The sequence below is a fragment of the Gopherus evgoodei genome, chromosome 4, assembly GCF_007399415.2.
Source record: "Gopherus evgoodei ecotype Sinaloan lineage chromosome 4, rGopEvg1_v1.p, whole genome shotgun sequence".
Taxonomy (NCBI): domain Eukaryota; kingdom Metazoa; phylum Chordata; order Testudines; family Testudinidae; genus Gopherus; species Gopherus evgoodei.
In genome coordinates, this window is record NC_044325.1 from 105,612,346 (window position 1) to 105,634,698 (window position 22,353).

A 22,353-nucleotide genomic window follows, 5' to 3' on the forward strand; every position below is an offset into this window, starting at 1 on the left:
CCCCGTGCGGAACCGTGTCGAACGCCTTACTGAAATCTAGGTAAATTATATCTACCGCATTTCCTTTATCTAAGTAATCCGTCATCTTCTCAAAGAAGGAGATCAGATTGGTTTGACACGATCTACCTTTACTAAATCCGTGTTGCAATTCGTCCCAATTACCATTGACCTCTATGTCCTTAACTACTTTCTCCCTTAAAATTTTTTCCAAGACCTTGCATACTACAGACGTCAAGCTAACAGGCCTATAATTACCCGGATCACTTTTATTCCCTTTCTTAAAAATAGGAACTACATTAGCAATCCTCCAGTCATATGGCACAACCCCCGAGTTTATCAATTGCTTAAAAATTCTCGCTAACGGGCTCGCAATTTCACGTGCCAGTTCCTTTAATATCCTCGGATGGAGATTGTCCGGGCCCTCCGACTTCGTCCCATCGAGCTGTTCAGGTACGGCCTCTACCTCAGTTGCGGTAATATCCACTTCCATATCCACATTCCCGTTTATCATCCCTCCATCATTGCAAGGTACCTCACTAGTCTTATTAAAAACTGAAGCAAAGTACTTGTTTAGATGTTGGGCCATGCCTAGGTTATCCTTTACCTCCATTCCATCCTCAGTGTATAGCGGCCCCACTTCTTCTTTCTTTGTTTTCTTCTTATTTATGTGGCTGTAGAACCTTTTACTATTGGTTTTGATTCCCTTTGCAAGGTCCAGTTCAATGCGGCTTTTAGCCTTCCTCACTTTATCCCTACATGTTCTGACCTCACCAAGGTAGCTTTCCTTACTGATCCTGCCTTTCTTCCACTCCCTGTAAGCTTTCTGCTTTTGTCTAATCCCCTCTCTGAGTTGCTTGCTCATCCAGTTTGGCCTACAACTCCTGCCCATGGTTTTTTTCCCATTTCTTGGGATGCAGGCTTCCGACAGTCTCCGCAGCTGCGACTTAAAGTAATTCCAGGCCTCCTCCGCATTTAAATCCACTAATTCCTCCGTCCAATCCACTTCCCTAACTAATTTCCTTAACTCTTTAAAATTAGCCCTCGAGAAGTCAAAAACCCTAATCCCAGATCTACATTTGTTTATCCTTCCATCTAGTTTGAACTGAATCAGCTCATGATCACTCGAACCAAGGTTGTCCCCTACCACCATTTCTTCTACGAGGTCCTCACTGCTCACCAACACCAAATCTAAAATGGCATCTCCTCTCGTAGGTACTTCAACTACTTGATGAAGAAATCCATCCGCTATCACATCCAGAAAAATCTGACCCCTATTATTCTTGCAAGTACTCGTCCTCCAGTCTATATCTGGGAAGTTGAAGTCCCCCATAATCACACATTTCCCCTTTGTGTTTACTTCATTAAAGACATTAAAGAGGTCTCTATCCATATCCCAATCAGATCCTGGCAGTCTGTAGCACACGCCAAGCACTATCTCAGGGGAAGCTCTAGTTGCTTTTTTACCCAGTGTGATTTTTGCCCAGACAAACTCTGTCTTATCCATTCCATCGCTTCTTATTTCGATACCGTTAATTTCATCATTGATGTACAAGGCTACTCCACCACCTTTGCCTTTCTTCCTGTCTTTTCTAAACAGCACATAGCCTTCAATAACCGTGCTCCAGTCATGAGCCCTATTCCACCAGGTTTCAGTTATCCCTATAATATCCGGTTTCACTTCCTGCACCAGTAACTCCAGTTCCTCCATCTTGTTACCTAGGCTCCTCGCATTAGTGTACAGACCTTTTAATTTTCGGCGTTTGGCACACAGGCACAAGGATTACCCCAGGAACTGTGTACAATAGAAACCTCTCAGAGATAGCACTACGCAGTGGGAACTGTTTGACCCAGCTCATAGCAAAACAGCTTTCCAGCAAGTGGAAAGAAGATATAAAAGGAGGAAATGACATCATGATGGTACTGCACTCTCCCTACAACACCACACTTGGAAACACCTAAAGGGCAAGGACTGAACTGTGGGAAGTGATGGTCCCAAGTTAAAAGGGATCTCTAGCCTGTGTATAAAAACCTGGAAAACCCAAGCTGCACAGCCAAGTAGCTTGTGCATTAAGAATCTGCCATCCTGTTTATCAGTCAGGGTGAGAATTTGCTAATTCATATTCTACGCATCTAGTTTTATTAAGCTCAGTTTGCGGCTTTGTTTATTTACTAGGTAATCTGTTTTGAACAGTTTGCTATCACTTATAATGACTTAAAATCTATTCTTTTGTAGTTAATAAACTTATTTTATGTTTTAATTTAAATCAGTGAGCTTTTACTGGAGTACTTGGGGAAAATCTCTGCTTGGTCCCCACAAGCATGCATTGTTCTCTTCACGTTGAGGGAAAGACAGACCAGGTATTAAACCTATATAGTGGCCAGATTTAACCAGAGCAGGACAGTAGTGCTCTGGGGTCCTAGGCTGGGAAGCTGGTGGTTAGAGAGCCTGCGTGTAACTGCACCTGGGTGTATCCCTACCTGTACGAATGCTGGCAAAAGTGCAGGCTGGAAGGCTTTGCAGCTTGTCACAGCAGTACAGTGTGAGAGGGAGCAAGGCTGTGGGTCAGGAGGGCTCAGTGGTACTCCAATTCCAGGTGGCACCCCAGGAGGAACCCATCACAATAGGATATTGTATTATAGCACAGTGAGCCAAATTGTACAACTAATTGAAATAGTCCCTGTGCAGGCAATCAGTAGGAGGTTTATAGTGGCCAGAAAACAAAACCAAAATGGTTTTGATATTTGTTTTCATTTTGCATTGGAACAAAACTGAAACCTTTGGAAATTTTTTATGTCATAACACAAGAGCCAGAGCCAACCCAGAAGAGCCAATAGATCAGCAGGCAGGGCAATCAACAAGGATGGAGAAGAGTCACCTTCAAGTCCCTGTTCTGAATCAGGCAGAGCTTGGACCTGAACTTAGGTATTCCACACTGCCAGTGAATGCTTCAATGTAAAGCTATTGCTATTGTGACATGGGCAATATGCCCCTTACTGATATCGTGTATTGAAACGGACACATTTCCACAAAACCTTTCAGTTTGACAGAGAAATGTTTTTTAGAAAAGTTTTTGTCCAGCTCTAGGCCTATACACCACCAATATCTTATTTAAGCTCTCAACATATGACTTAATTTGGACTTAAATGGTGCATGGGCCTTTTGCACAGGGGCAATTTTCAAAGGGAGCATTTCAGTGGCTGTAACTCAAAAGAATTTGGACCAGTAACGTCATTATATGCAAATGTTTATGGAAAATAATGATAGACTTCATATGAAAAACAAGCAGAAAGACTAGTCAAGTGAGTTTCTATTCAGCATGCTGTGTTATGCTGGGACATTGCATGAAATGACGTATCAGGTAATTCTTGTCACTGCCATAAAATATTCAAACAAAAGAAAGGAAAAATCAGAGCTCAGACAATGCAAAGGCCATAGGGAATCCTGTCAAAAAAGTAAAGATGCTGCATATGGTTAAACGCTTATAGAATCACAGAACCATAGGGTTAGAATGGACCACAAGGGTCGTTTAGTCTAACCCCCTGCCAAGATGCAGGATTTGTAGTGTCCAAACATCCACAACAGACAGCTATCCAGCCTCTTTTTGAAAATCTCCAGCGAAGGAGCTTCCAAAACTTCTCTAGGCAGTGCGTTCCATCGTCCTACTGTTCTTACGGTTAGGAAGTTTTTCCTGAGATTTAATCTAAAACTGCTATGCGGCAGTTTGAACCCATTGCCTCTTGTCCTGCCCTCTGTGGCAAGAGAGAACAATTTTTCTCCATCTTTTCTATGGCAGCCTTCCAAGTATTTGAAGACTGCTATCATATCCACCCTTAATCTCATCTTTTCCAAACTAAACATACCCAGTTCCTTCTGCCTTTGCTTATGTGGCTTGCATTCTATCCCTTTGATCATCTTCATCATTCTCCTGTGGATCCTTTCCAGTTTCTCTACCTCCCTTCTATACATTGGTGACCAAAATTGGACACAGTACTCCAGCTGAGGCCTATCCAGTGCAGAGTAGAGCGGTACTATCACCTGCCGTAACTTGCATGCTATGCCTCCATTAATGCAATAGAAAATTGCATTTGCTTTGTTTGCAACAGTATTGCATTCTTGACTCGTGTTGAGATTGTGATCCACCACAACTCCCAGATCCTTCTCAGCAGTGGTGCTACCAAGCCAGTTATTGCCCATTCTGTATTTGTGCATTTGTTTTTCTTCCCTAAGTGTAGCACCTTACATTTGTCTTTGTTGTCTCTAGCCCAGTTTTCCAATTTATCAGGATCCCTTTGAAATTTATCTCTATCCTCCAAAGTGCTGGCAACCCCCCTAACTTTGTGCCATCTGCAAATTTGATCAATATGCACTCTGTTCCTACATCCAGGTAATTAACAAAGATGTTAAACATCACCAGACCCAGAACAGATTCCTGTGGAACCCTACCTGAGACCTCCTTCCAATTAATAGTTTCTCTTTGTTTGCAGTTGTTTAACCAATTATCTGTCCACCTAATGGTAGCCACCAAGCCTATATTTCTCCAGCTTACTTATGAAAATGTCATGTGGGACTGTGTCAAAAGCCTTGCTAAAATCCAGGTATACTAAGTTCATTGCATTCCCCCTATCCATCAAACCAGTTACCTTGTCAAAGGAAATGAAGCTGGTTTGGCATGATTTGGTCTTAGTAAATCCATGCTGGCTGCAAGTGACCACCCCTTCATCCTCCAGATATTTTCAAATTGAATATTTTACACATTGCTGTAGTACAGTGGTTCTGATCCCACGGCCTGCGGGCCGCTTGCAGCCCAATCAGCACACAGCTGCAGCCCATGTGACATCCTCAGGACCATACAGTTAGTATAAATATTGTGTGGATGTGGGTCACCTAAAGATGGGCACTACGTTAGGTCCCGGAAGACTGAAGAAGGGCTAACTTATCATCCATGAGTTTGCAAATATTATTGCCAATGGTGCAAAGATTTCTTCTGCACCCTGGGTGAACAGCTTCAAGCTCTGCTGACTCAAATTCATTCAGATTAGTCAGAAGATCTGTGATGTGTTTTTTACTTATCCTGATCTGCATCCCTTCCCCTTTATTGTCTATAATAACTTTGCTAGTCATCTGGCCGCATTATTTTTTGTGTGCAGACTGAAGCAAAGTAGGCATTGAGCAGCTCTGCCTCTTATCTTCCTTTGCCAGTTCATCTTCTCCATTGAGCAGAAGACCCACATCATCCCTGATCTTTCTTTTTTGTCTGACAAATTTGTAGAACCCTTTCTTGTTGTCTCTAACATTTCTTGACCATTGTAACTCATTCCTTGCCTTGGCTTGCCTGATTTTTGTCCCTACATTCTTGCGCTATTCCCATGGATACTTCCTTGGTGACAAGCCCCTCCTTCCATTTCCTGCATGTATCCCATTTGGTTTTTAGATAGCTGAAAAGCTCCTTGGTCTCCTGTGACTGTTCCTATCTTTCCTCTGTGTTGGAATAATTTGATATTGAGCCTCTATTATTGCATCTTTTAGGAACTGCCAGCCCCCTTCATCTCCTTTTCTTCCTAATTGGTCTTTCCATGGGACCTTGCCTCCTGTTTCTATGCATTGATTGAAATCTTCCTTTATGAAGTCCAGTGTCCTTGTTTTGCTGTTCTCATGTTCTCCTTTCCTTAGGATCTTGAATTCTATTGATTGTGATCACTTCCTCCCAAGTTCCTGACTATTTTGCTGTAATAGTCTTCCAACAGATATCAGGGAAATTAAAATCCCCATTAATACTAGCTCATAGAATCATAGACCTGGAAAGGACCTCGAGTCTCATCTACTCCAGGCCCCTGTGTGTTAGCTAATCTTGTTACCTGCTTGAAGAATGTCTGATCCACTTCCTTTTCTTGATTTGGTGGTCTGTAATAGACCCCCACCATAACATCACTACCATTCTTTTTCCTTTTTATCTTTACCCAGATACTCTCAGTAGGGCTTCTGTTCACTTCCTCTTGGACCTCGGAGCAAGGTGTATATATTCTTGACATATAGTGAACAGTGCAATGCCTCCTCCTTTTCTCCCATACGTATCCTTCCAGAACAAGCTATATCCCTCAATGCTAGTATTCCAGTCATGGGAGTAGTCCCACCAAGTCTCTGTAAAGCCAATTAAGTCATACATTTCTTCATATACCATGATTTCTAGTTCATCCTGCTTGTTCCCTATACTCCTTGCATTGGTATACAGTCATCGAAGATATTTAGCAGACTACCTTGTTGTTTTTCTTCTCGCTTCTTTAATGCAGTTTCTAGTCCCTTCCCCAGAATTTAGCTCCTTCTCCTTGTCTTTGTTACTTGAGCCTAGATGCGCATAGCTGGATTTTTGTCACCATCCCCCATAAGACTAAGTTTAAAGCTATCCTTATAGAGTTAGCCAGACTGTGTCCAAAGATTCTCTTCCCACAGATGGAGCCCATCCCAACAGAGTAACCTTCTTTCCTGGAACATCAGCTCATTGTCGAAGAAGCTAAAGTCCACTCACCGACACTACCTGCGTAGCCACACATTTACTTCCACGATTCAATGGTCCCTGCTTCGGCCTTTTCCTTCAACAGGTAGGATGGATGAGAACACCCCTTGAGCCCCAAACTCTTTTATTCTTCTTCCCAGAGCCATGCAGTCTACAGTGATCTGCTTAAGATCATTTTTGGAGGTATCATTATGTATTCTCAAGAAATAAATCTGCAGTTTAAGGACAACCTAGTGTGTGCAGATCCTGTCTTTTAATACATGTATTAATAACTGCTAAAATGAATTCCAGGAAGTTATTTGGAACCATGGGAGATCAAAGGGGAAAACACTATTTTTTGAGATTCAAGAATAAATCTCATATATGAAGTTTTGATGTTCAAACATTTCTAAATATAAATCTTTCACAAAAATGAAAATGCATTTCCAAGAATCCTGTCAGTGAGCATGAACAAGAATTAGAAATGCAGAAAAAAATCCAACACAATTCTACCACACAGAACCTCAATTAGAAAGAGGGAGAAAAAAGCAGTTTTTTTTTATCAAATGGTATTACTATCACAACCCATCAAAAAAGTAGATGTATTTGTTCATGTGGGTTACTTGGTTATGTAATGCTTTCATAAAAACGCCTACAATTTAAAGCCTCTGGGTTATTTCTAAGTTTAGAGATACTGGCCCAGTCCTTAGATGTGCAAAAGCTCTGTCTGCACACTTGGGATCAGGATCCTCAGCTCACACATGGGATCCCACACCCAGTCTTGGGATAACTAGTGGCACGTTAAAAATATTACTTATCTAACAAAATCAAGATGCCATTCTATTGCTAACTCTGTATACTTGGTGGTTCTGGATTGGAGCTGGTCTGGAAATTTTTGACAAAACTATTTTCATCAGAAAATACCAGTTTATTAAACAAAATTTATTAGTTTCTATTAAACCTTTGTTGGGAAGGTTTCTTGGGGCCAGGACAGAATTTCTGGTCAGACAGATAGAGAACCCCCTTCCCCAACCCAGATTAGTTTATAGTCTGGCAGTTAGGGCACACATCAGGGATGTAGGAAACAAAGCAATTTGAGCAAATATCACCCACATCCCAAGTGAGTGCCCAAACCACCAGACTCTTGGCTGTTCTAAAGAGGGGTGTCTGCATGCGTTCTCTCTTTCTAAATTTTGAAAGGTCTTTGTTTCACGCTAATGCAAAACAGGAAAAACATCTGAAATCTCAATTTTTCTCGTGATGGAAAAAAAACCCCATTTCCTGCACAGCTCTATTCTGGATCATTCTAGGTAATACATTCAAGTTGCAAACAATACACTAGAATCTGAGAGAGGCTAAAATACACTATGCAAAATGGTCATAAAAGGGGATTCTCAGGGGACTGGGAGAAAGGTCCAGTCCAGTGAGATAAGTTGTATATTTGCAGCTTTAATCAAAAACAAAAATTTGCCTAAAATTTATGTGCAAAATATGGTTAGGACTACGTAAATTTAATCTACATCCCTCCCACAATGAAATCATTGTCATGTCCTTCATATATGAGAGACTCCCTAATCCATATGTACACAAACAAACTATCTCACTGTGCTTCTAAAAATTACAATCTCTAGAGGAAAAAGTCAACCCTGACACAGATGCATTATACTAGTATGCTGAGCTGTCAGTACCATCATGCACTGATTATGCAGGTAGGCAACCTGTAAATATACCTAAAACAGTGAAAACGTTCCAAACTATAGGGAAGATTCATTCTATATCTGTTTCGTGTCAAAAACCAAACCAAACAAAAACCCACAAACATCCTAGATTTTAAGGGTATTTCCTTGATTTCTCTCCTCCTCATTAATGCTTTAAAATACTAAATCACCAAATTTCAGACGAGTTGTAAGATAGCACCCTCTTATGCAACCTTTATAAATTTGGGGCTTGTATTTGGGCTTTTTGTCATATGTATACACACATTGTTGCTTTTTTCCATACATCTGTATAGCAAAACAGAATCATCATCTGTCACCAGATATTGTTTCTAAAATATGCCACTGGCTTATAGCTGCTCCAGCTTCTTTCCTGAGTTTCATAAGCCAAGGCTTTAAAAGGCATTTACCTTCTGTAGGTATTTACTGTGTGGGTGTTACATAGTGTACATAATTTTATGACCACCAGAACAGGTTGCTATGCTCCAATGCTGGAGTTTTATAAAACGTTGAGTATCCATGTTCCAATACCTGCTTTGCATAAATTTTATTTCAATTTAAAAAGTTGTATGTTGGGTGACTGGATCCTAAAGCAAAGCGGTCTTCTTGATTTAGTAATTTCTCTATTGACAAGCAACAAATGCTCTTGTAGGACACACCTAATTGAGATCTGGGAACCTATGACAAGGTTTGCATGCCCATTAAAGCCCATCTTATTTTTCCATACCAATTACTCAGATTCACAGTCTCTTGCACCCCTTAGAACAGGGGTGGGTAGGTGGGCAAACTACAGTCCAGAGGCCGCATCCAGCCCTTCAGACATTTTAATCTGGCCCTCAAGCTCCCACCAGAGAGCAGGGTTGGGGCTTGCCCTGCACCACATGAGCCTTGGCTCCTGGAAGCAGCAGCATGTCCCTTCTCCAGCTCCTACGTGTAGGGGCAGTCAGGGGGCTCCACAGACTGCCCCCGCCCTAACTGCCACCCCCCCCCCCAGCTTTCATTGCCTGGGAACCATGGCCAATGGGAGCTGCAGGGGTGGCGCCTGCAGACAGGGCAGCGCTCAGAGCCACCTAGCCAGAGCCTGCACCTCTGATCCCCTCCCATGCCCCAACCCCCTGCCCCAGCCCTAATCCCTCCCTACTGCCCTCCAAACCCCAGTCCCAGACCAGAGCACTCTCCTGCACCCCAAGCCCCTCATCCCCATCCCAAAGTCTGCATCCCCAGCCAGAGACCACCCCCCCCAACACCCCAGTCCCCTGCCCCAGCCTGGAGCCCCCTCGCACACTCTGAATTCATTTCTGGCCCCACCCCCGAGCCCACACCCCCTCCCACACCCCAACCCCTAATTTTGTGAGTATTCATGACCCTCCATAGAGTTTCCATACCCAGATGTGGCCCTCAGGCCAAAAATTTTGCCCACCCCTGCCTTAGAACAGCAGTTTTCAAACTGGTCTACAAGATCTTTGTTGGTCACATGCTTCTGGCTCTCTTCATTTCCAGCTAACTCTGGAAATATAAACTCTTGTGTCTGAGGCCCAGTCTGAAGCCTGAACCAAAGTACTTCCAGGCATTGCTAAGCAAAAGCTGGGCCGTGAGCCAGAGGCAGGCCTCACTCACAGAATGGCGAGAAGAGGGCTGCTAGAAGCAGGTGCATCTTAAAGACAGGGTCAAAAGGACAGCATGATGGATAGATCAGTCTGAAACAACATGATCAAAGGAGAAGACAGGCCCCAATGAGTCAAGGGGCTGTACTTCAATACATCAGGAGGGATGAGTAATCTGTCCTGTAACTGTATAAAAGGAGGTCCCAGAGTGCACATCTTTGTCCAGCCTAGGGGGCAGTGGAGTGTCCCACCACTGACTGAGCTGTGTCCATCGCTAGGGAACACATATTAGTAGTATGTCCTGTAGAGTCTATAGGAAACTATTACTGTGCTTCATATGACAATCAACCTGGCTCGGGTTCCTTCATACCTTACTAGAGTCTGTAGTCTGCGGGGGTTCTCTTGGGGTCTGCTCTGTCAGCTATCTGAGCAGAACTGGGGCAGCACACAAAGGGAACTCACACGCAGCCGATGTTATCATCATCGAACAAGAGCAGAGCACCACATTGGTAACTACTGACGACAGTTTTGTTTAAAAGCAAAATAATGTTTTTAGTTCTCCTTTTTTAAAAAAAAAAGCAGCTTGATAACTTGACAATAAATTTTGCAAACAGCCTAAAACAACAGCTGAGAGATACAGGCTGTTTCAACCATTTTACTGGGGTGTTGACTCTGAAGCCCACTGGAGCAGGTGGTCTGCTCCATCCCAGGAGAGAAATTGGGGTTCAGGAGGGGTGGTGGGTGGATGAAAGGGATTCTCCCAGCCACTGCAGTTCATGCAGAGTTCTCCCTCTAGGTGAGTGGGAGCTAAAGATAGAACGAAAGTTTGGGAAGCAGGGAGGCCCCCGTTTTCTCAAAGAGGAGCGGTGGGCTCCTCACCCCCTCAGCAGATGGCCAATAGCACTGCTGCCCAAGCAGGGGGCAAGGCCATGAGGGGGGTGTACTTAGGCTCTTAAGTTATTTTAATATAGCTCTGCCATCTACAATATTATTGTATGCAAACATTAGCAGAATGATATGCTTATACCACCATTTAGATTCCCTCCTAAACCTTTTCCATAATTTGTGTACCACACAAATGCAGTGCAATTTATTGTTTTTCAACTCAAGATCACACACAATCTGAATCCTTTCTTGCTGAGCTAATGAAGGTGGCTATGTGCACTGCATCTAGTTAAAACATTGCTCACATTTCTACAGCTTAGTGCTAACACACCACTTTCCCTTTCTGGTATTCTGAGATGAGCAAAATATGCTACTAAAAACAGACTCATAACAGATAAAAAGAAACACCAAGATTTTCCTAATTCATTATTCCAATTTCTCTCAAACAGAATCAGTTTAAAGAACATGATTTAGTTTAAATTTCACCCATTGCTGGCAAGAGCTGGGATTTGCATTAGCTTTTAGCATTGAAGTTTTGCCAGTGACAGGTGATTAAAGTACCAAAACCAACTGCATAAAAGATAGTCTTTGATTTAATTCTGAAGTTTAAGTTCCTTTGGGCACATCACAAGGTATGTCTACGCTATGGGATTATTCCAATTTTACATAACCGGTTTTGTACAACAGATTGTATAAAGTCAAGTGCACGCGGCCACATTAAGCACATTAATTTGGTGGCGTGCGTCCGTGGTCCGAGGCTAGCGTCGATTTCTGGAGCGTTGCACTGTGGATAGCTATCCTATAGTTCCCCCAGTCTCCCCCTCCATTGGAATTCTGGGTTGAGACCCCAATGCATGATGGTGCAAAAACAGTGTCGTGGGTGATTCTGGGTAAATGTCATCACTCATTCCTTCCTCCGTGAAAGCAACGGCAGACAATCATTTCGCACCCTTTTTCCCTGGATTGCCCTGGCAGACGTCATAGCACGGCAACCATGGAGCCCGTTCAGCTTTTTTTTTTTTACTGTCACCATATGTCTGCTGGATGTTGCTAACAGACGTGGTACTGCAGCGCTACACAGCAGCATTCATTTGCCTTTGCAAGATAGCAGAGACGGTTATCAGTTGTTCTGTACCGTCTGCCATGCTATTGTAAATTGGCGATGAGATGACGGTTATCAAGTCATTCTGTATCGTCTGCTGCTGTCATGGGTGCCCCTGGCTGAGGTCGGCCAGGGGCGCAAAGACAAAAATGGGAATGACTCCCTGAGTCAATCCCTCCTTTATGGTATCTATCTAAAAATAGAGTCAGTCCTGCCTAGAATATGGAGCAAGTGTACTAGAGAACCAGTGTACCAGAGAACCAGAGAGCACAGCTGTTCTGTTTCAGATCCTGCAGAAATGATGAGCTACGTGCCATTCTAGGGGATGCCCCTGCAACCCCACCCGCTGCTTCCCTGCTCCCCCAACCCTCCTGGGCTACTGTTGCAGTGTCCCCCCATTTGTGTGATGAAGTAATAAAGAATGCAGGAATAAGAAACACTGACTTGTTAGTGAGATAAAATGAGGGAGAGGCAGCCTCCAGCTGCTATGATAGTCCAGGCAGGACATTAAACGGTGCGGGGGAGAGGAGTCCAGCATCCCGCTCCTATGATAGTCCAAGCAGTACAGAATCTTTTCTTTACACATGAAAGGGAGGGGGCTGATGGAGCTCAGCCCCTAGTTGCTATGATGAAGACAGTTACCAGCCGTTCTGTACCATCTACTGGGAATGACCAGGAGTCATTCCTATTTTTACCCAGGCACCTCCGGCCAACCTCACCTGAGGCCAGCCAGGAGCACTCATGGGCTGATGATGACAATGGATAGCAGTCATATTGTACCATCTGCCACCGGGGAGGGAAGAGGAGGGGAGAGGATACTGCTGTTCACTGCCGCAGCATTGCATCTACCAGCAGCATGCAGTAGACATAGGGTGACACTGAAAAAAGTCAAGAAACGATTTTTTTCCCTTTTCTTCCGCGGGGGTGTGTGTGTGTGTAAATTGATGAGATATACTCTGAACCACCTCGGACAATGTGTTTGATCCTACAGGCATTGGGAGCTCAGCCAAGAATGCAAATGATTTTCGGAGACTGCTGGGGACTGTGGGATAGCTGGAGTCCTCAGTACCCCCTCCCTCCCTCCCTCCATCCATGAGCATCCATTTGATTCTTTGGCTTTCCGTTACACTTGTTACGCAGCACTGTGCTGTGGACTCTGTATCATAGCCTGGAGATTTTCTTCAAATGCTTTGGCATTTCGTCTTCTGTAACGGAGCTCTGATAGAACAGATTTGTCTCCCCATACAGCAATCAGATCCAGTATCTCCTGTACGGTCCATGCTGGAGCTCTTTCTGGATTTGGGACTGCATCGCCACCCGTGCTGATCAGAGCTCCACGCTGGGCAAACAGGAAATGAAATTCAAAAGTTCGCGGGGCTTTTCCTGTCTACCTGGCCACTGCATCTGAGTTCAGATTGCTGTCCAGAGCGGTCACAATGGTGCACTGTGGGATACCGCCCGGAGGCCAATACCGTCGATTTGCGGCCACACTAACCCTAATCCGATATGGTAATACTGATTTCAGCGCTACTCCTCTCGTTGGGGAGGAGTACAGAAACCGGTTTAAAGAGCCCTTTATATCAATATAAAGGGCCTCGTTGTATGGACGGTGGCAGCATTAAATCGGTTTAACGCTGCTAAAATCGGTTTAAACGCGTAGTGTACACCAGGCCCCAGTATTAATTTAAGAGTCACATAGCTGCATATTTACAAACTTCAGAGTTATTCATTCACAATAAACACTGCAAGCAATGTAACTTTACTTTCTTGATATATAAAAAATAGTAATCAAATAATACTGAGTTTATTTGTAAATCAGAAAAAAACAGCCTGGCTTAGATTTGTTTATTGTACTATGAAATAGTCAGTATATATTAGAGACAAAGTATACATGACTTCTAAGACAAAGAGAAAAAAAATTGATGTTTTAAAGTTTTACTCAATATTGATCAGAAGAATCTATAAATTATCCGCTGGAAGGCATTCAGCGCAAAAGCTCTGCTTCTACAATTACAGAACATGGAAAAATACAAGATGTTCTGAATTCAACAAGCCACATACCTAAAATTTAATTGTAAAAGCTCTGAAAAGACTATCTGGAAAGTTTATAAACTCGTTTTCTTCTGAGACAGATTGATTTTATCTCCAAGACTTAGGGCCATTCCCTGTAAGGAAATAAAAAAGGAAAGGTATTCACACCTGGGATATTTCATAAAATTACTGTCATGTCAACGTCTCACCCCAAAAAAACCCAAAACACCACCATCCCTTTGTTACCAGTATTAACCTACAAGTTCAGTATATAAAATTCATGGAACTAATTACATGGAAAAGAAAATATTTCTAATTCAGCAATGACAACATTTTATTTATTTGTAGCTACAGTTGAGCATATAGTTTCCAAAAAGCCTGAATAAACTAGATTTGCGTACAATATCTTGCTGAAATAATGAACCATAAATAAACTATATCTTTTGCTACTAGAAAGTTGTAGCATCACCCCAAAAAAGCAAGAGTCAAGAATTTTAACCCCTTGAGGTTGCACCATTTTAAAAAGTAGTCAGTCCAGCTGTTACAAAGGTCAGTCCAAATGGCTGAAATTGAAATTAGAGTGTTGGAAAAGCTCAGCATATCATAATACACACAAAATAATAATTATAAATAGACACACCAGCTCTCAATATGCTGAGCCCCCAAAAATCTTTTCCGCCTCCACAACAAATGATACTAGCCCATAAACAGAAGAGAGTATGTGTGTGTGTGTTTGTTTGTTTGTTTTAGGGTCTCAGTAAAACTAACATCAGTAAGGAAATTCAAAGTTCCAGCTGCTACTCAATCAATAGTGAATTACTCTCTAGGTTAGACCAAGTCGCAGATTTAACTGAACTTAGCATCTTATGTAAGAGTTTCATTGACATTATCGGTTCCACTGTAAACATACTACCCACTTCTATCAAAACCATTTCAAAATTCTTCCAATAGCATCATGTAAAGTAAATGGTTCTTTTGAATCAGAAAGTCCTAAAGGAACCCTTATGATAAGCTATATAATATACTTTTAGTTATACATTAGTTTCTTCTTTATTCAAGGTTACATTTTCTAAGGACTAAAAAACTCCCACAAAATCTCTTTTTTTTTTTTTTTTTTTTTGCAAGTGAGAATATTTTATATAAGTAGACTTCTTTTATATACACAGAAAATACATAGAAGACCATAAGAATGATCATTCTGGACCAGATCAACGGTCCATCTAGCCCAGTATCCTGTCTTCTGACACCAGCCAGTGCCAGATACTTCTAATGAAATGGACAAGGTCAATTACTGAGTAATGCAACTGTCATTGAGTCCCAGCTTCTGCCAATCAGAGGTTTAGGGACACCCAGAACATGAACTGCATCTTTGACCATGTTGGATAATAGTCACTGATGGACCTGTCCTCCAGGAAATTATCTAATTCATACTTTTAGCCTTCACAACATCCCCGGCAGGTTGACAGTGCATTGTGTGAAGAAGTACTACCTTATGTTAGTTTTAAACCCACTGTTTACTAATTTCATTGGGTGATGCTTAATTTGTGTGTTATGTGAAGGGGTAAATATCCCTTCCTATTCACTTTCTCCGTCCATTCATGATTTTATAGACCTCTATCATATCCTTCCTTAGTTGTCTCTTTTCTAAGCTGAACAGTCTCAGCCTTTTTAATCTCTCCTCAGATGGAAGCTGTTCCATACCTCTAATAGCTTTTTTGAGATGGGGTGGCCAGAACAGCATGCCATGGCATACTATGAATTTATATAGCGGCATTATGATACTGTCTGTCTTATTATCTATCCCTTTCTTATTGGTTCCTAACAATGTTGGCTTTTTTTTTTAATAGAATCCTTTATTCCAACATGAGTTGAAAATTACAATGGTTGTTTCAACACTTTGAGAAACAGTATGAGGGGCATATTGGTGGTACATTATGTTTTTTAATAACAAAAGAACTTAGGTTTGCAAATGGAATGTGTTAATAATACAGCAAAATCTTGGACTATAATAATGCACTGCTGTATGAGGCACGTTAATTTGGTTTAAGGTACCCTGTTCCACCTAACTGTTGAACTGGTCTCCCCTCCAAATAATATATATATATAAAAAGTCAACAATTGTGCTGTCTAAGGGGAGTGGAGATGAAAACTTTTCATTCAGAAAATCTAGTTTTAAAATTGAGACAGGGATTTCCTTCTTCACTTTTCCTGAAAGTTGGGAATCTAATTAATAATACTAAAAATTAACCATAAACTACAGTGCAAGCTCTGCAAATGTTTATAGAACTCATAATAAAAATTATGGATACAAAGCTTTAAAAAACTATCATTCATTACCTGACTCTTTGCACGAATTCGTATGTGGCCAGTGACGGGAGCATCTGGTCCAAGATGAATTGGCTTTTCAATGCTGACATTTGCAAGTGCATCTTCTCCAAATATGGAACGCGCATACAGATTGGCAGCCATAAAGCCACAATAACCAGAAAGCGCCTAGAGAAAGAACACTTAAATTTAACTCTTTGCAAAAGGCTAATTGTCCTTTAACAGAAACATTTTGTTCCATATTAAGCACAACTCAATAGGTTTTTATATTTAAAACCTATCCTTCTAAATACAGCTTTTTGTAAGATAACTGAACTCTGGTTCTGAAGGAAACATTAATAGAGCTTTCTAAAATGAAAGCTGACATTTAATCAAGTCATTTAAACGAGATATAAGTGGCATTTTCAGGCTCTGAAGTAATGCATAGCAAAAAGGTTTTAAGAAAGATTAATTCCTACTGAAAGGAAGGAAGTCTTGACCTATTGAAAAAAATTGTGCAGACCATTCTGAAGCAGATATATTAGCTGACATTTTATTAACTGCTTCTTGCTCAGCTAAAGCAAGAAAGTGGTTGAAAATTACTCAGTTACCAAGAATTTCCTTTTAGTTTTCTTAGAGCATACATTTCTAACGTGTATTAAATACTAAAGAATACTAAAATCTTCCAGACTAAACAAAGATCTATATAATTGGCAGAGGTATACATTTAGAAACTAGACCAGGTAAATAGTCTAAAGAACACAAACTCCAAAAAGGGTACTGGAAAATACTATTCTACATAGGTTCCTATACTACGTTTATCATCATTAGTATCTTAGTGCCTTCTAGTAGTGAATTAATCAACCGGACTACACATCTGTGATTTATTGTTTGTTTTCTCATCCTCTCTCTAGAGGGAGAAGTCTGTGCAGGAGTGTCTGTATGATAATGTGTGTTTTTGTTTTGAATTTTTAAAATATATAAATATATCTGATGTGAGTTCTAAGAAACTTATCCTATGCAACACGTGGCTTCCGAAGTTAGAATAACTCAACATTATTCAAAGAGTGAAATCAATGCCCAAGAAGAATTCAAGAGGTGGGGAAAAATATGCTATATTTTGGCATCCAAATCTATTTATACTCGCACAGTAATTTTACTCCAGTTTAAAAAGTGCTTGAAGAATTTTCAGCAAGTATCTTACCTTCTCTGGGGTAAGGCATTTCATGTTGGTTGATTTTAGTATGTGCTGTAAGTATTCATTTAGATCAAGGATGTTTGTATTAACTGTAACCTTCAAGAAAGAAAGAATAAGGTGTGACCATTTTCATCAGCTTCTCTGACACGTTTTAAATCATTTTTGTTCTAAGACCATGGAAAAGAAAGTGTCACTGTCAATTATCCTGTAGTACCATACTGTACTTGTTGATGACTGTAAGTCCTTTTGTATTGGAGAATCTTACAAAAAGGTTTCATCTTCCACCATCCAGCGCTGAAGTAGGGATGGCCTCTTACTTAAATATATGGTACAAAGTATCAGTCAAAATAAGTGTACATCATACGTTGCTAAACATGTGGAAAGAGTCTTTATCATGAATGGTTGCTTCAAGTCTAGTTACAGCCTAAATGTGTACATTTGAATTACCATACCAGAATAAGTCAAAGATACATGTAGTCCAGTAGCTTTTCTCTGACTGACCAATGCTAGTGTTTTACTTCACTCTCCAATGAAATATAGCCACCTCTTGAAAAAAACAGCCATTCAATAGCGTACTATGATACTGTTCAACACTGTACAATGATACTGTGACGGTTTAGGACAGAAAGTGAAGAAAAGTATTGTATCCAGCTGAAACTGCCAGAGAAATTTAGGTAGGATGATCATAATTAGGGTGACCAGATGTCCCGATTTTGTAGAGATAGTCCTGATATTTGGGGCTTTTTCTTATATAGGCACCTATTACCCCCATACACTGTCCCGATTTTTCATACTTGCTATCTGGTCACCCTAATCATAATTAGAGCAGGAACTTGGAAAAGACACAAAAAGCTTATACTCTTAAGTGGCATTGGAACTTTAATGACTACAAGTGTTCAGGACCTGTTTTATATGTCTTAGCGGCAAGTGGGCTTTAGATGTTTGCTTTAAACTCCATGGGAGAAGGGATTTATTCTGCTAATTGGCCAACAAAAGCCTGAGTCAGGTAGAACTGCATGGAGGACAGGTTACTGCAAGAAAGGTTGTGTGGAGCAGTGAGAGCGAGTGTGCATCCATTTTTCCGTTTTTCATTGCTAGAAACTTTCCTGTGCCAGAATCAAACTGCCTCTGCTTTATCTCATATTGTGAAGATCCAGGATTACTCGAGGCTCAAGACCCAGGGAAGGAACTCTCAGACAAACTGGATGATGAAGTCAAGGGGCGTGAGGAAGAGAAAAGACACAGGTACGGAGGGCTTTAACTGCCTCACTATTCCAGGAAGCGCACCACACAGCCTCTTCTCAAAGATCTTTTCATGATGGCTGCCCTAGCACATCAAAGCTTACACAAAACATTATGATTTTAGCTCAAACCTTGCCAAAAAATCCAGGTAACTGCTGAAAAGCAGTGCTCAAGGAGAAGGGTGCAGCTACCACAAACAGCCAACCATAGGAACCAGTCCCTTTGAAATTGCTCTTGGGCTAGCTCAACACTGCCTATGCTAACAGAAGAGGACTAAAGATATATCATTTGGACGCAGGGAGCTCCAAGCCCCGATGTTTAGACTCTTATTACCAGACAGAAGAAATCTAGAGTGAATAGGGAGAAAAGAAAAAAAATGAGGGGAAAAAATCTGCCTGAAAAGTATGTTAGCATTCCTTTTAGTTGAGTACAATTGTAATTTGTTGTATTACAGACTGGGATTGTACACTTTTTTTCTATTTAATGACCCTAATGAGCTGCCCAATTTGATGTGCGTATCACATGCAAATTGCTTCAACATTTTGACAGGGTTACTAACCTGTTGGATATCCAGGAAGCAGTAAACAAGATATATTTTGATTTAAGCAAGGTTTTTGATTATAGTCCCACATGACATTCCCACAAGAAAACTATGGAAATGCATTCAAGATTAAAGTTATAAAGTGGTTGGAAGATGATTCTCAAAAAGTAGTTATTGGGAGGGCAAGTCTAGGCAGTCCTGCAGGGACCAGTACTATTCAATATTTTCATTAATAACTTGGATAATGGAGTGGAGAATAGCCTTATAAAATAGGCAGAGAGGGGTTGAAAACACTGTGGAGGACAGCATTAGAATTCAAAACTGCCTCAAAAAAATGTGAAAATTGGTCTGAAACCAACACGATGAAATTCAATAAAGACAAGTGCAAAGTTCTTCACTTAGGAAGGAAAAAACAAATGCACAACTACAAAATGTGGAATAACTGACCAGGCAGTAATACTGTGAAAAAGGATCTGGGGGCTACAGCAGATTACAAATTGAATATGAGTCAACAATGTGATGCCCCCGCAAAAAAGGCTAATATTCTTGGGCGCATTAACAGGAGTGTCATATGTAAGACAAAGGAGGTAACTGTCCCACTTTATTTGGCAGCAGTGAGGCGTTACTTAGAGTACAGCACCCAATTCTGGGTGCCACACTTTAGGAAAGATGTGATCAAACAGAGGACAGCAGCAAAAATGATAAAAGGTTTAGAAAACCTGACCTATAAGGAAAAGTTAAACTAACTGGGCATGTTTAATCTTGAGAAAAGACGACTGTGGGGAGACCTGATAGTCTTCAAATATGTTAAGGGCTGCTATAAAAAGGATTGTAATCTATTGTTCTCTGTGTCCACAGAAGGTAGAACAAGTAGTTATGAGCTTAATCTACAACAAGGGAGATTTAAGTTAGATATTAAGAAAACTTTCTTACTATAACTGTAGTTAAGCTCTGAAATACGGTTCCAGGTGAGGTTGTGGAAACCACATCACTGGAGGCTTTTAAGAATTGGTTGGACACCTATCATGGATGGTCACCTTGTTCCTGCCTCAGCGTAGATGCCTGGACTTGATGACTTCTTGAGGTCCCTTCCAGCCCTATATTTCTACGATTCTCTGAACCCTGAAAGACGCTGAGCTTGTAAAGATTTCTGCAAAGTCCACAAGAATAAGTGACAGGCTTCATACACTGTACTGCACCGCCCTCTAAGCCAATTTGTGCAGCTGCAACTGAGCCTCCCTTGGATTGGAGGTAAAGCTCTACATGCACCTCAGACATAAAGCAAGGCCCAGCTTCAGTAAACAAGTGACAGGAAACCAACAGAAGAATCAGACTTTTAAAATGAATGAGCTACATATTTTACAGCTAGGAGACTTCCTTTCATCTCCTGGAGCTGCTTTTCAAATGAGGAGTTTGGCAGAAGACAACAGTACACTAACTTATATAGGGCAAGCTATCTACAGAATGGAAACAGCTGCAACCTTCTAGTTTTAAAATGAAGCTTGGGTTATGTAAAATAACCAATGTGTTACTGAAATCATTTTTCAGTGATGGTTTTAGTTGAAAACTGTTGAGATAAGGTACTAGTGTAAAGCTAGTAACAATGGCAAATAGAATAGATCATAACCAAAAAAACTAACTTTGTTTTCCCATTCAAATTCTGCCCACATCTGGCGGAACTCTGCATCAGTACAAGAAGCAGGCTGGATGTAATCCATGATGTCAATGTGAATATCACTGAGGACAACACAGTTTCGGTCACTGGCTGCTCCAGATACATCATACACTGCAAACAAGAAAAACAAAACCACAGGTTTGCAAATTGAAAGTGGCTACAGAATCGTCAACACAAAATGAGTGTTCAATTGAGATTTGTCGGTATAACCAACACATGCAGAGTGTTGGTCTCCTCTGTCCTTCTAGTGGCTGGCTCCCAGAGATTTAAAAGTTTCCTACAGCCTTTGAATTAACAGATGTGGGTCTTTTAGCTCAGGCAGAAGAGGCTCATGCTTTTAGATCCAAAGAGTCTTAGGTTCAATCCCCACTGTAACCGCTCACAGGCATTGCGTTACACCAGCATGCTTTTTAAAAAATATTAAAAGTTATGTTCACAATGAATTTTTTTAAAATTCAGCAATAAAACATTCTCATATTGTAGAATATTTCACTTATCTTCCAGCATTAAATGTTTTTAAAATAATTCTGCTTCTCCACAGAAAGTTAAGTATTCTAATTTTTTTAAGGTTGCACACAGAATTTTCTACTTACCAATATTACCAAAAATGATTCCATTTTCTGTTGATGCTACTTTGACATTAGCCTTAATGTTTGCAAAATCATGAGGAGCAAGAGTCAAAGGAGATGGTTTTTCCACTAATTTCAAGTCACCTGTTAAAATTTTTTTTTAAAGAACAGTTTACGAACAGACAAGAGATAACGTCCAATTAAAATCAGTTTCAGGACACAGCAGATTACCATTTCTGATCTGAATTCTAAAATCTTACCAAAATTGCAATGAAGTCAATAAATTGTAAAACACTGAACTAACATATTTGAAAGCTGAAGCACTAATGAAATGTACACATTAATTAAAACATTAATGGCCTGATTCAAAGCCCACTGAAGTCAAATGGTGCTGGGCTTTGGCCACTGGGCAGGAAGGCGGGCCCCTGGGCATAGGCACAGTTTAACTTCTATTTTGGGGAGTAGGCAGGGCCCACCAGAGCTCGGCCCAGCTCTGCATGGTGGGGCCTGGGAAGGGAAAACCACTTCCACCTGACTAATCTCAGCAGGCTACCCTGGGTCTAGATGGGTGGGTGTGCAACCACATATTATAACTCAAAGAGGGGAAGCTCAGCTCAAAAAGTTTGAAAACCACTCAGGGTGCAGGGAGGGGCTAACTAGGGACTGTTAGGGAAGAGGTAGATAGGGGCTGTGTGCAGGCGGGGGGGCGGGGGTAGCTCAGTGTGCATGAAAAGGGGCAGATAGGGGCTGTTTGCTGGGAGGGCCTTCCCCTTCAGTCACTGCTCCCCTAGGGCTCTGTCAGCCATGGAGCCGGGTCAACTGCCCAGGTGGCTCTTACTGGCTGCATGAGCAGTAAAAGGGGGCTGGGAGCTGAGGAGCAGCTGCAGCCTCTGTAACCAGCAGGAGAAGGAGATGGGGGAGTGCTGTGGCTGCCTGCTCCATGGCACAAACCAGAGCAGCAGCTGTCCTGCACTGCTGCTTCTTGACTCTGACATG

The 22,353-nt window shown here is 41.4% G+C and overlaps 1 protein-coding gene across 3 annotated transcripts in view; it reads right to left on the reverse strand.

Annotated features, from left to right (window-relative positions):
• Positions 1-13,627: 13,627 nt before the first annotated feature.
• COPB1 (coatomer protein complex subunit beta 1) overlaps positions 13,628-22,353 on the reverse strand; it is a 39,889-nt gene continuing 31,163 nt past the window's right edge. For all 3 annotated transcript variants that reach the window (XM_030560449.1, XM_030560448.1, XM_030560450.1), the window contains exons 18-22: positions 21,382-21,501; positions 20,754-20,899; positions 17,337-17,426; positions 16,166-16,321; positions 13,628-13,962 (exon numbers count right to left, since the gene is read on the reverse strand). In XM_030560449.1, coding sequence (XP_030416309.1) covers positions 13,903-13,962; positions 16,166-16,321; positions 17,337-17,426; positions 20,754-20,899; positions 21,382-21,501 — 572 coding nt within the window. In that variant the 3' untranslated portion in view covers positions 13,628-13,902. The remainder of the gene's footprint in view (positions 13,963-16,165; positions 16,322-17,336; positions 17,427-20,753; positions 20,900-21,381; positions 21,502-22,353) is intronic.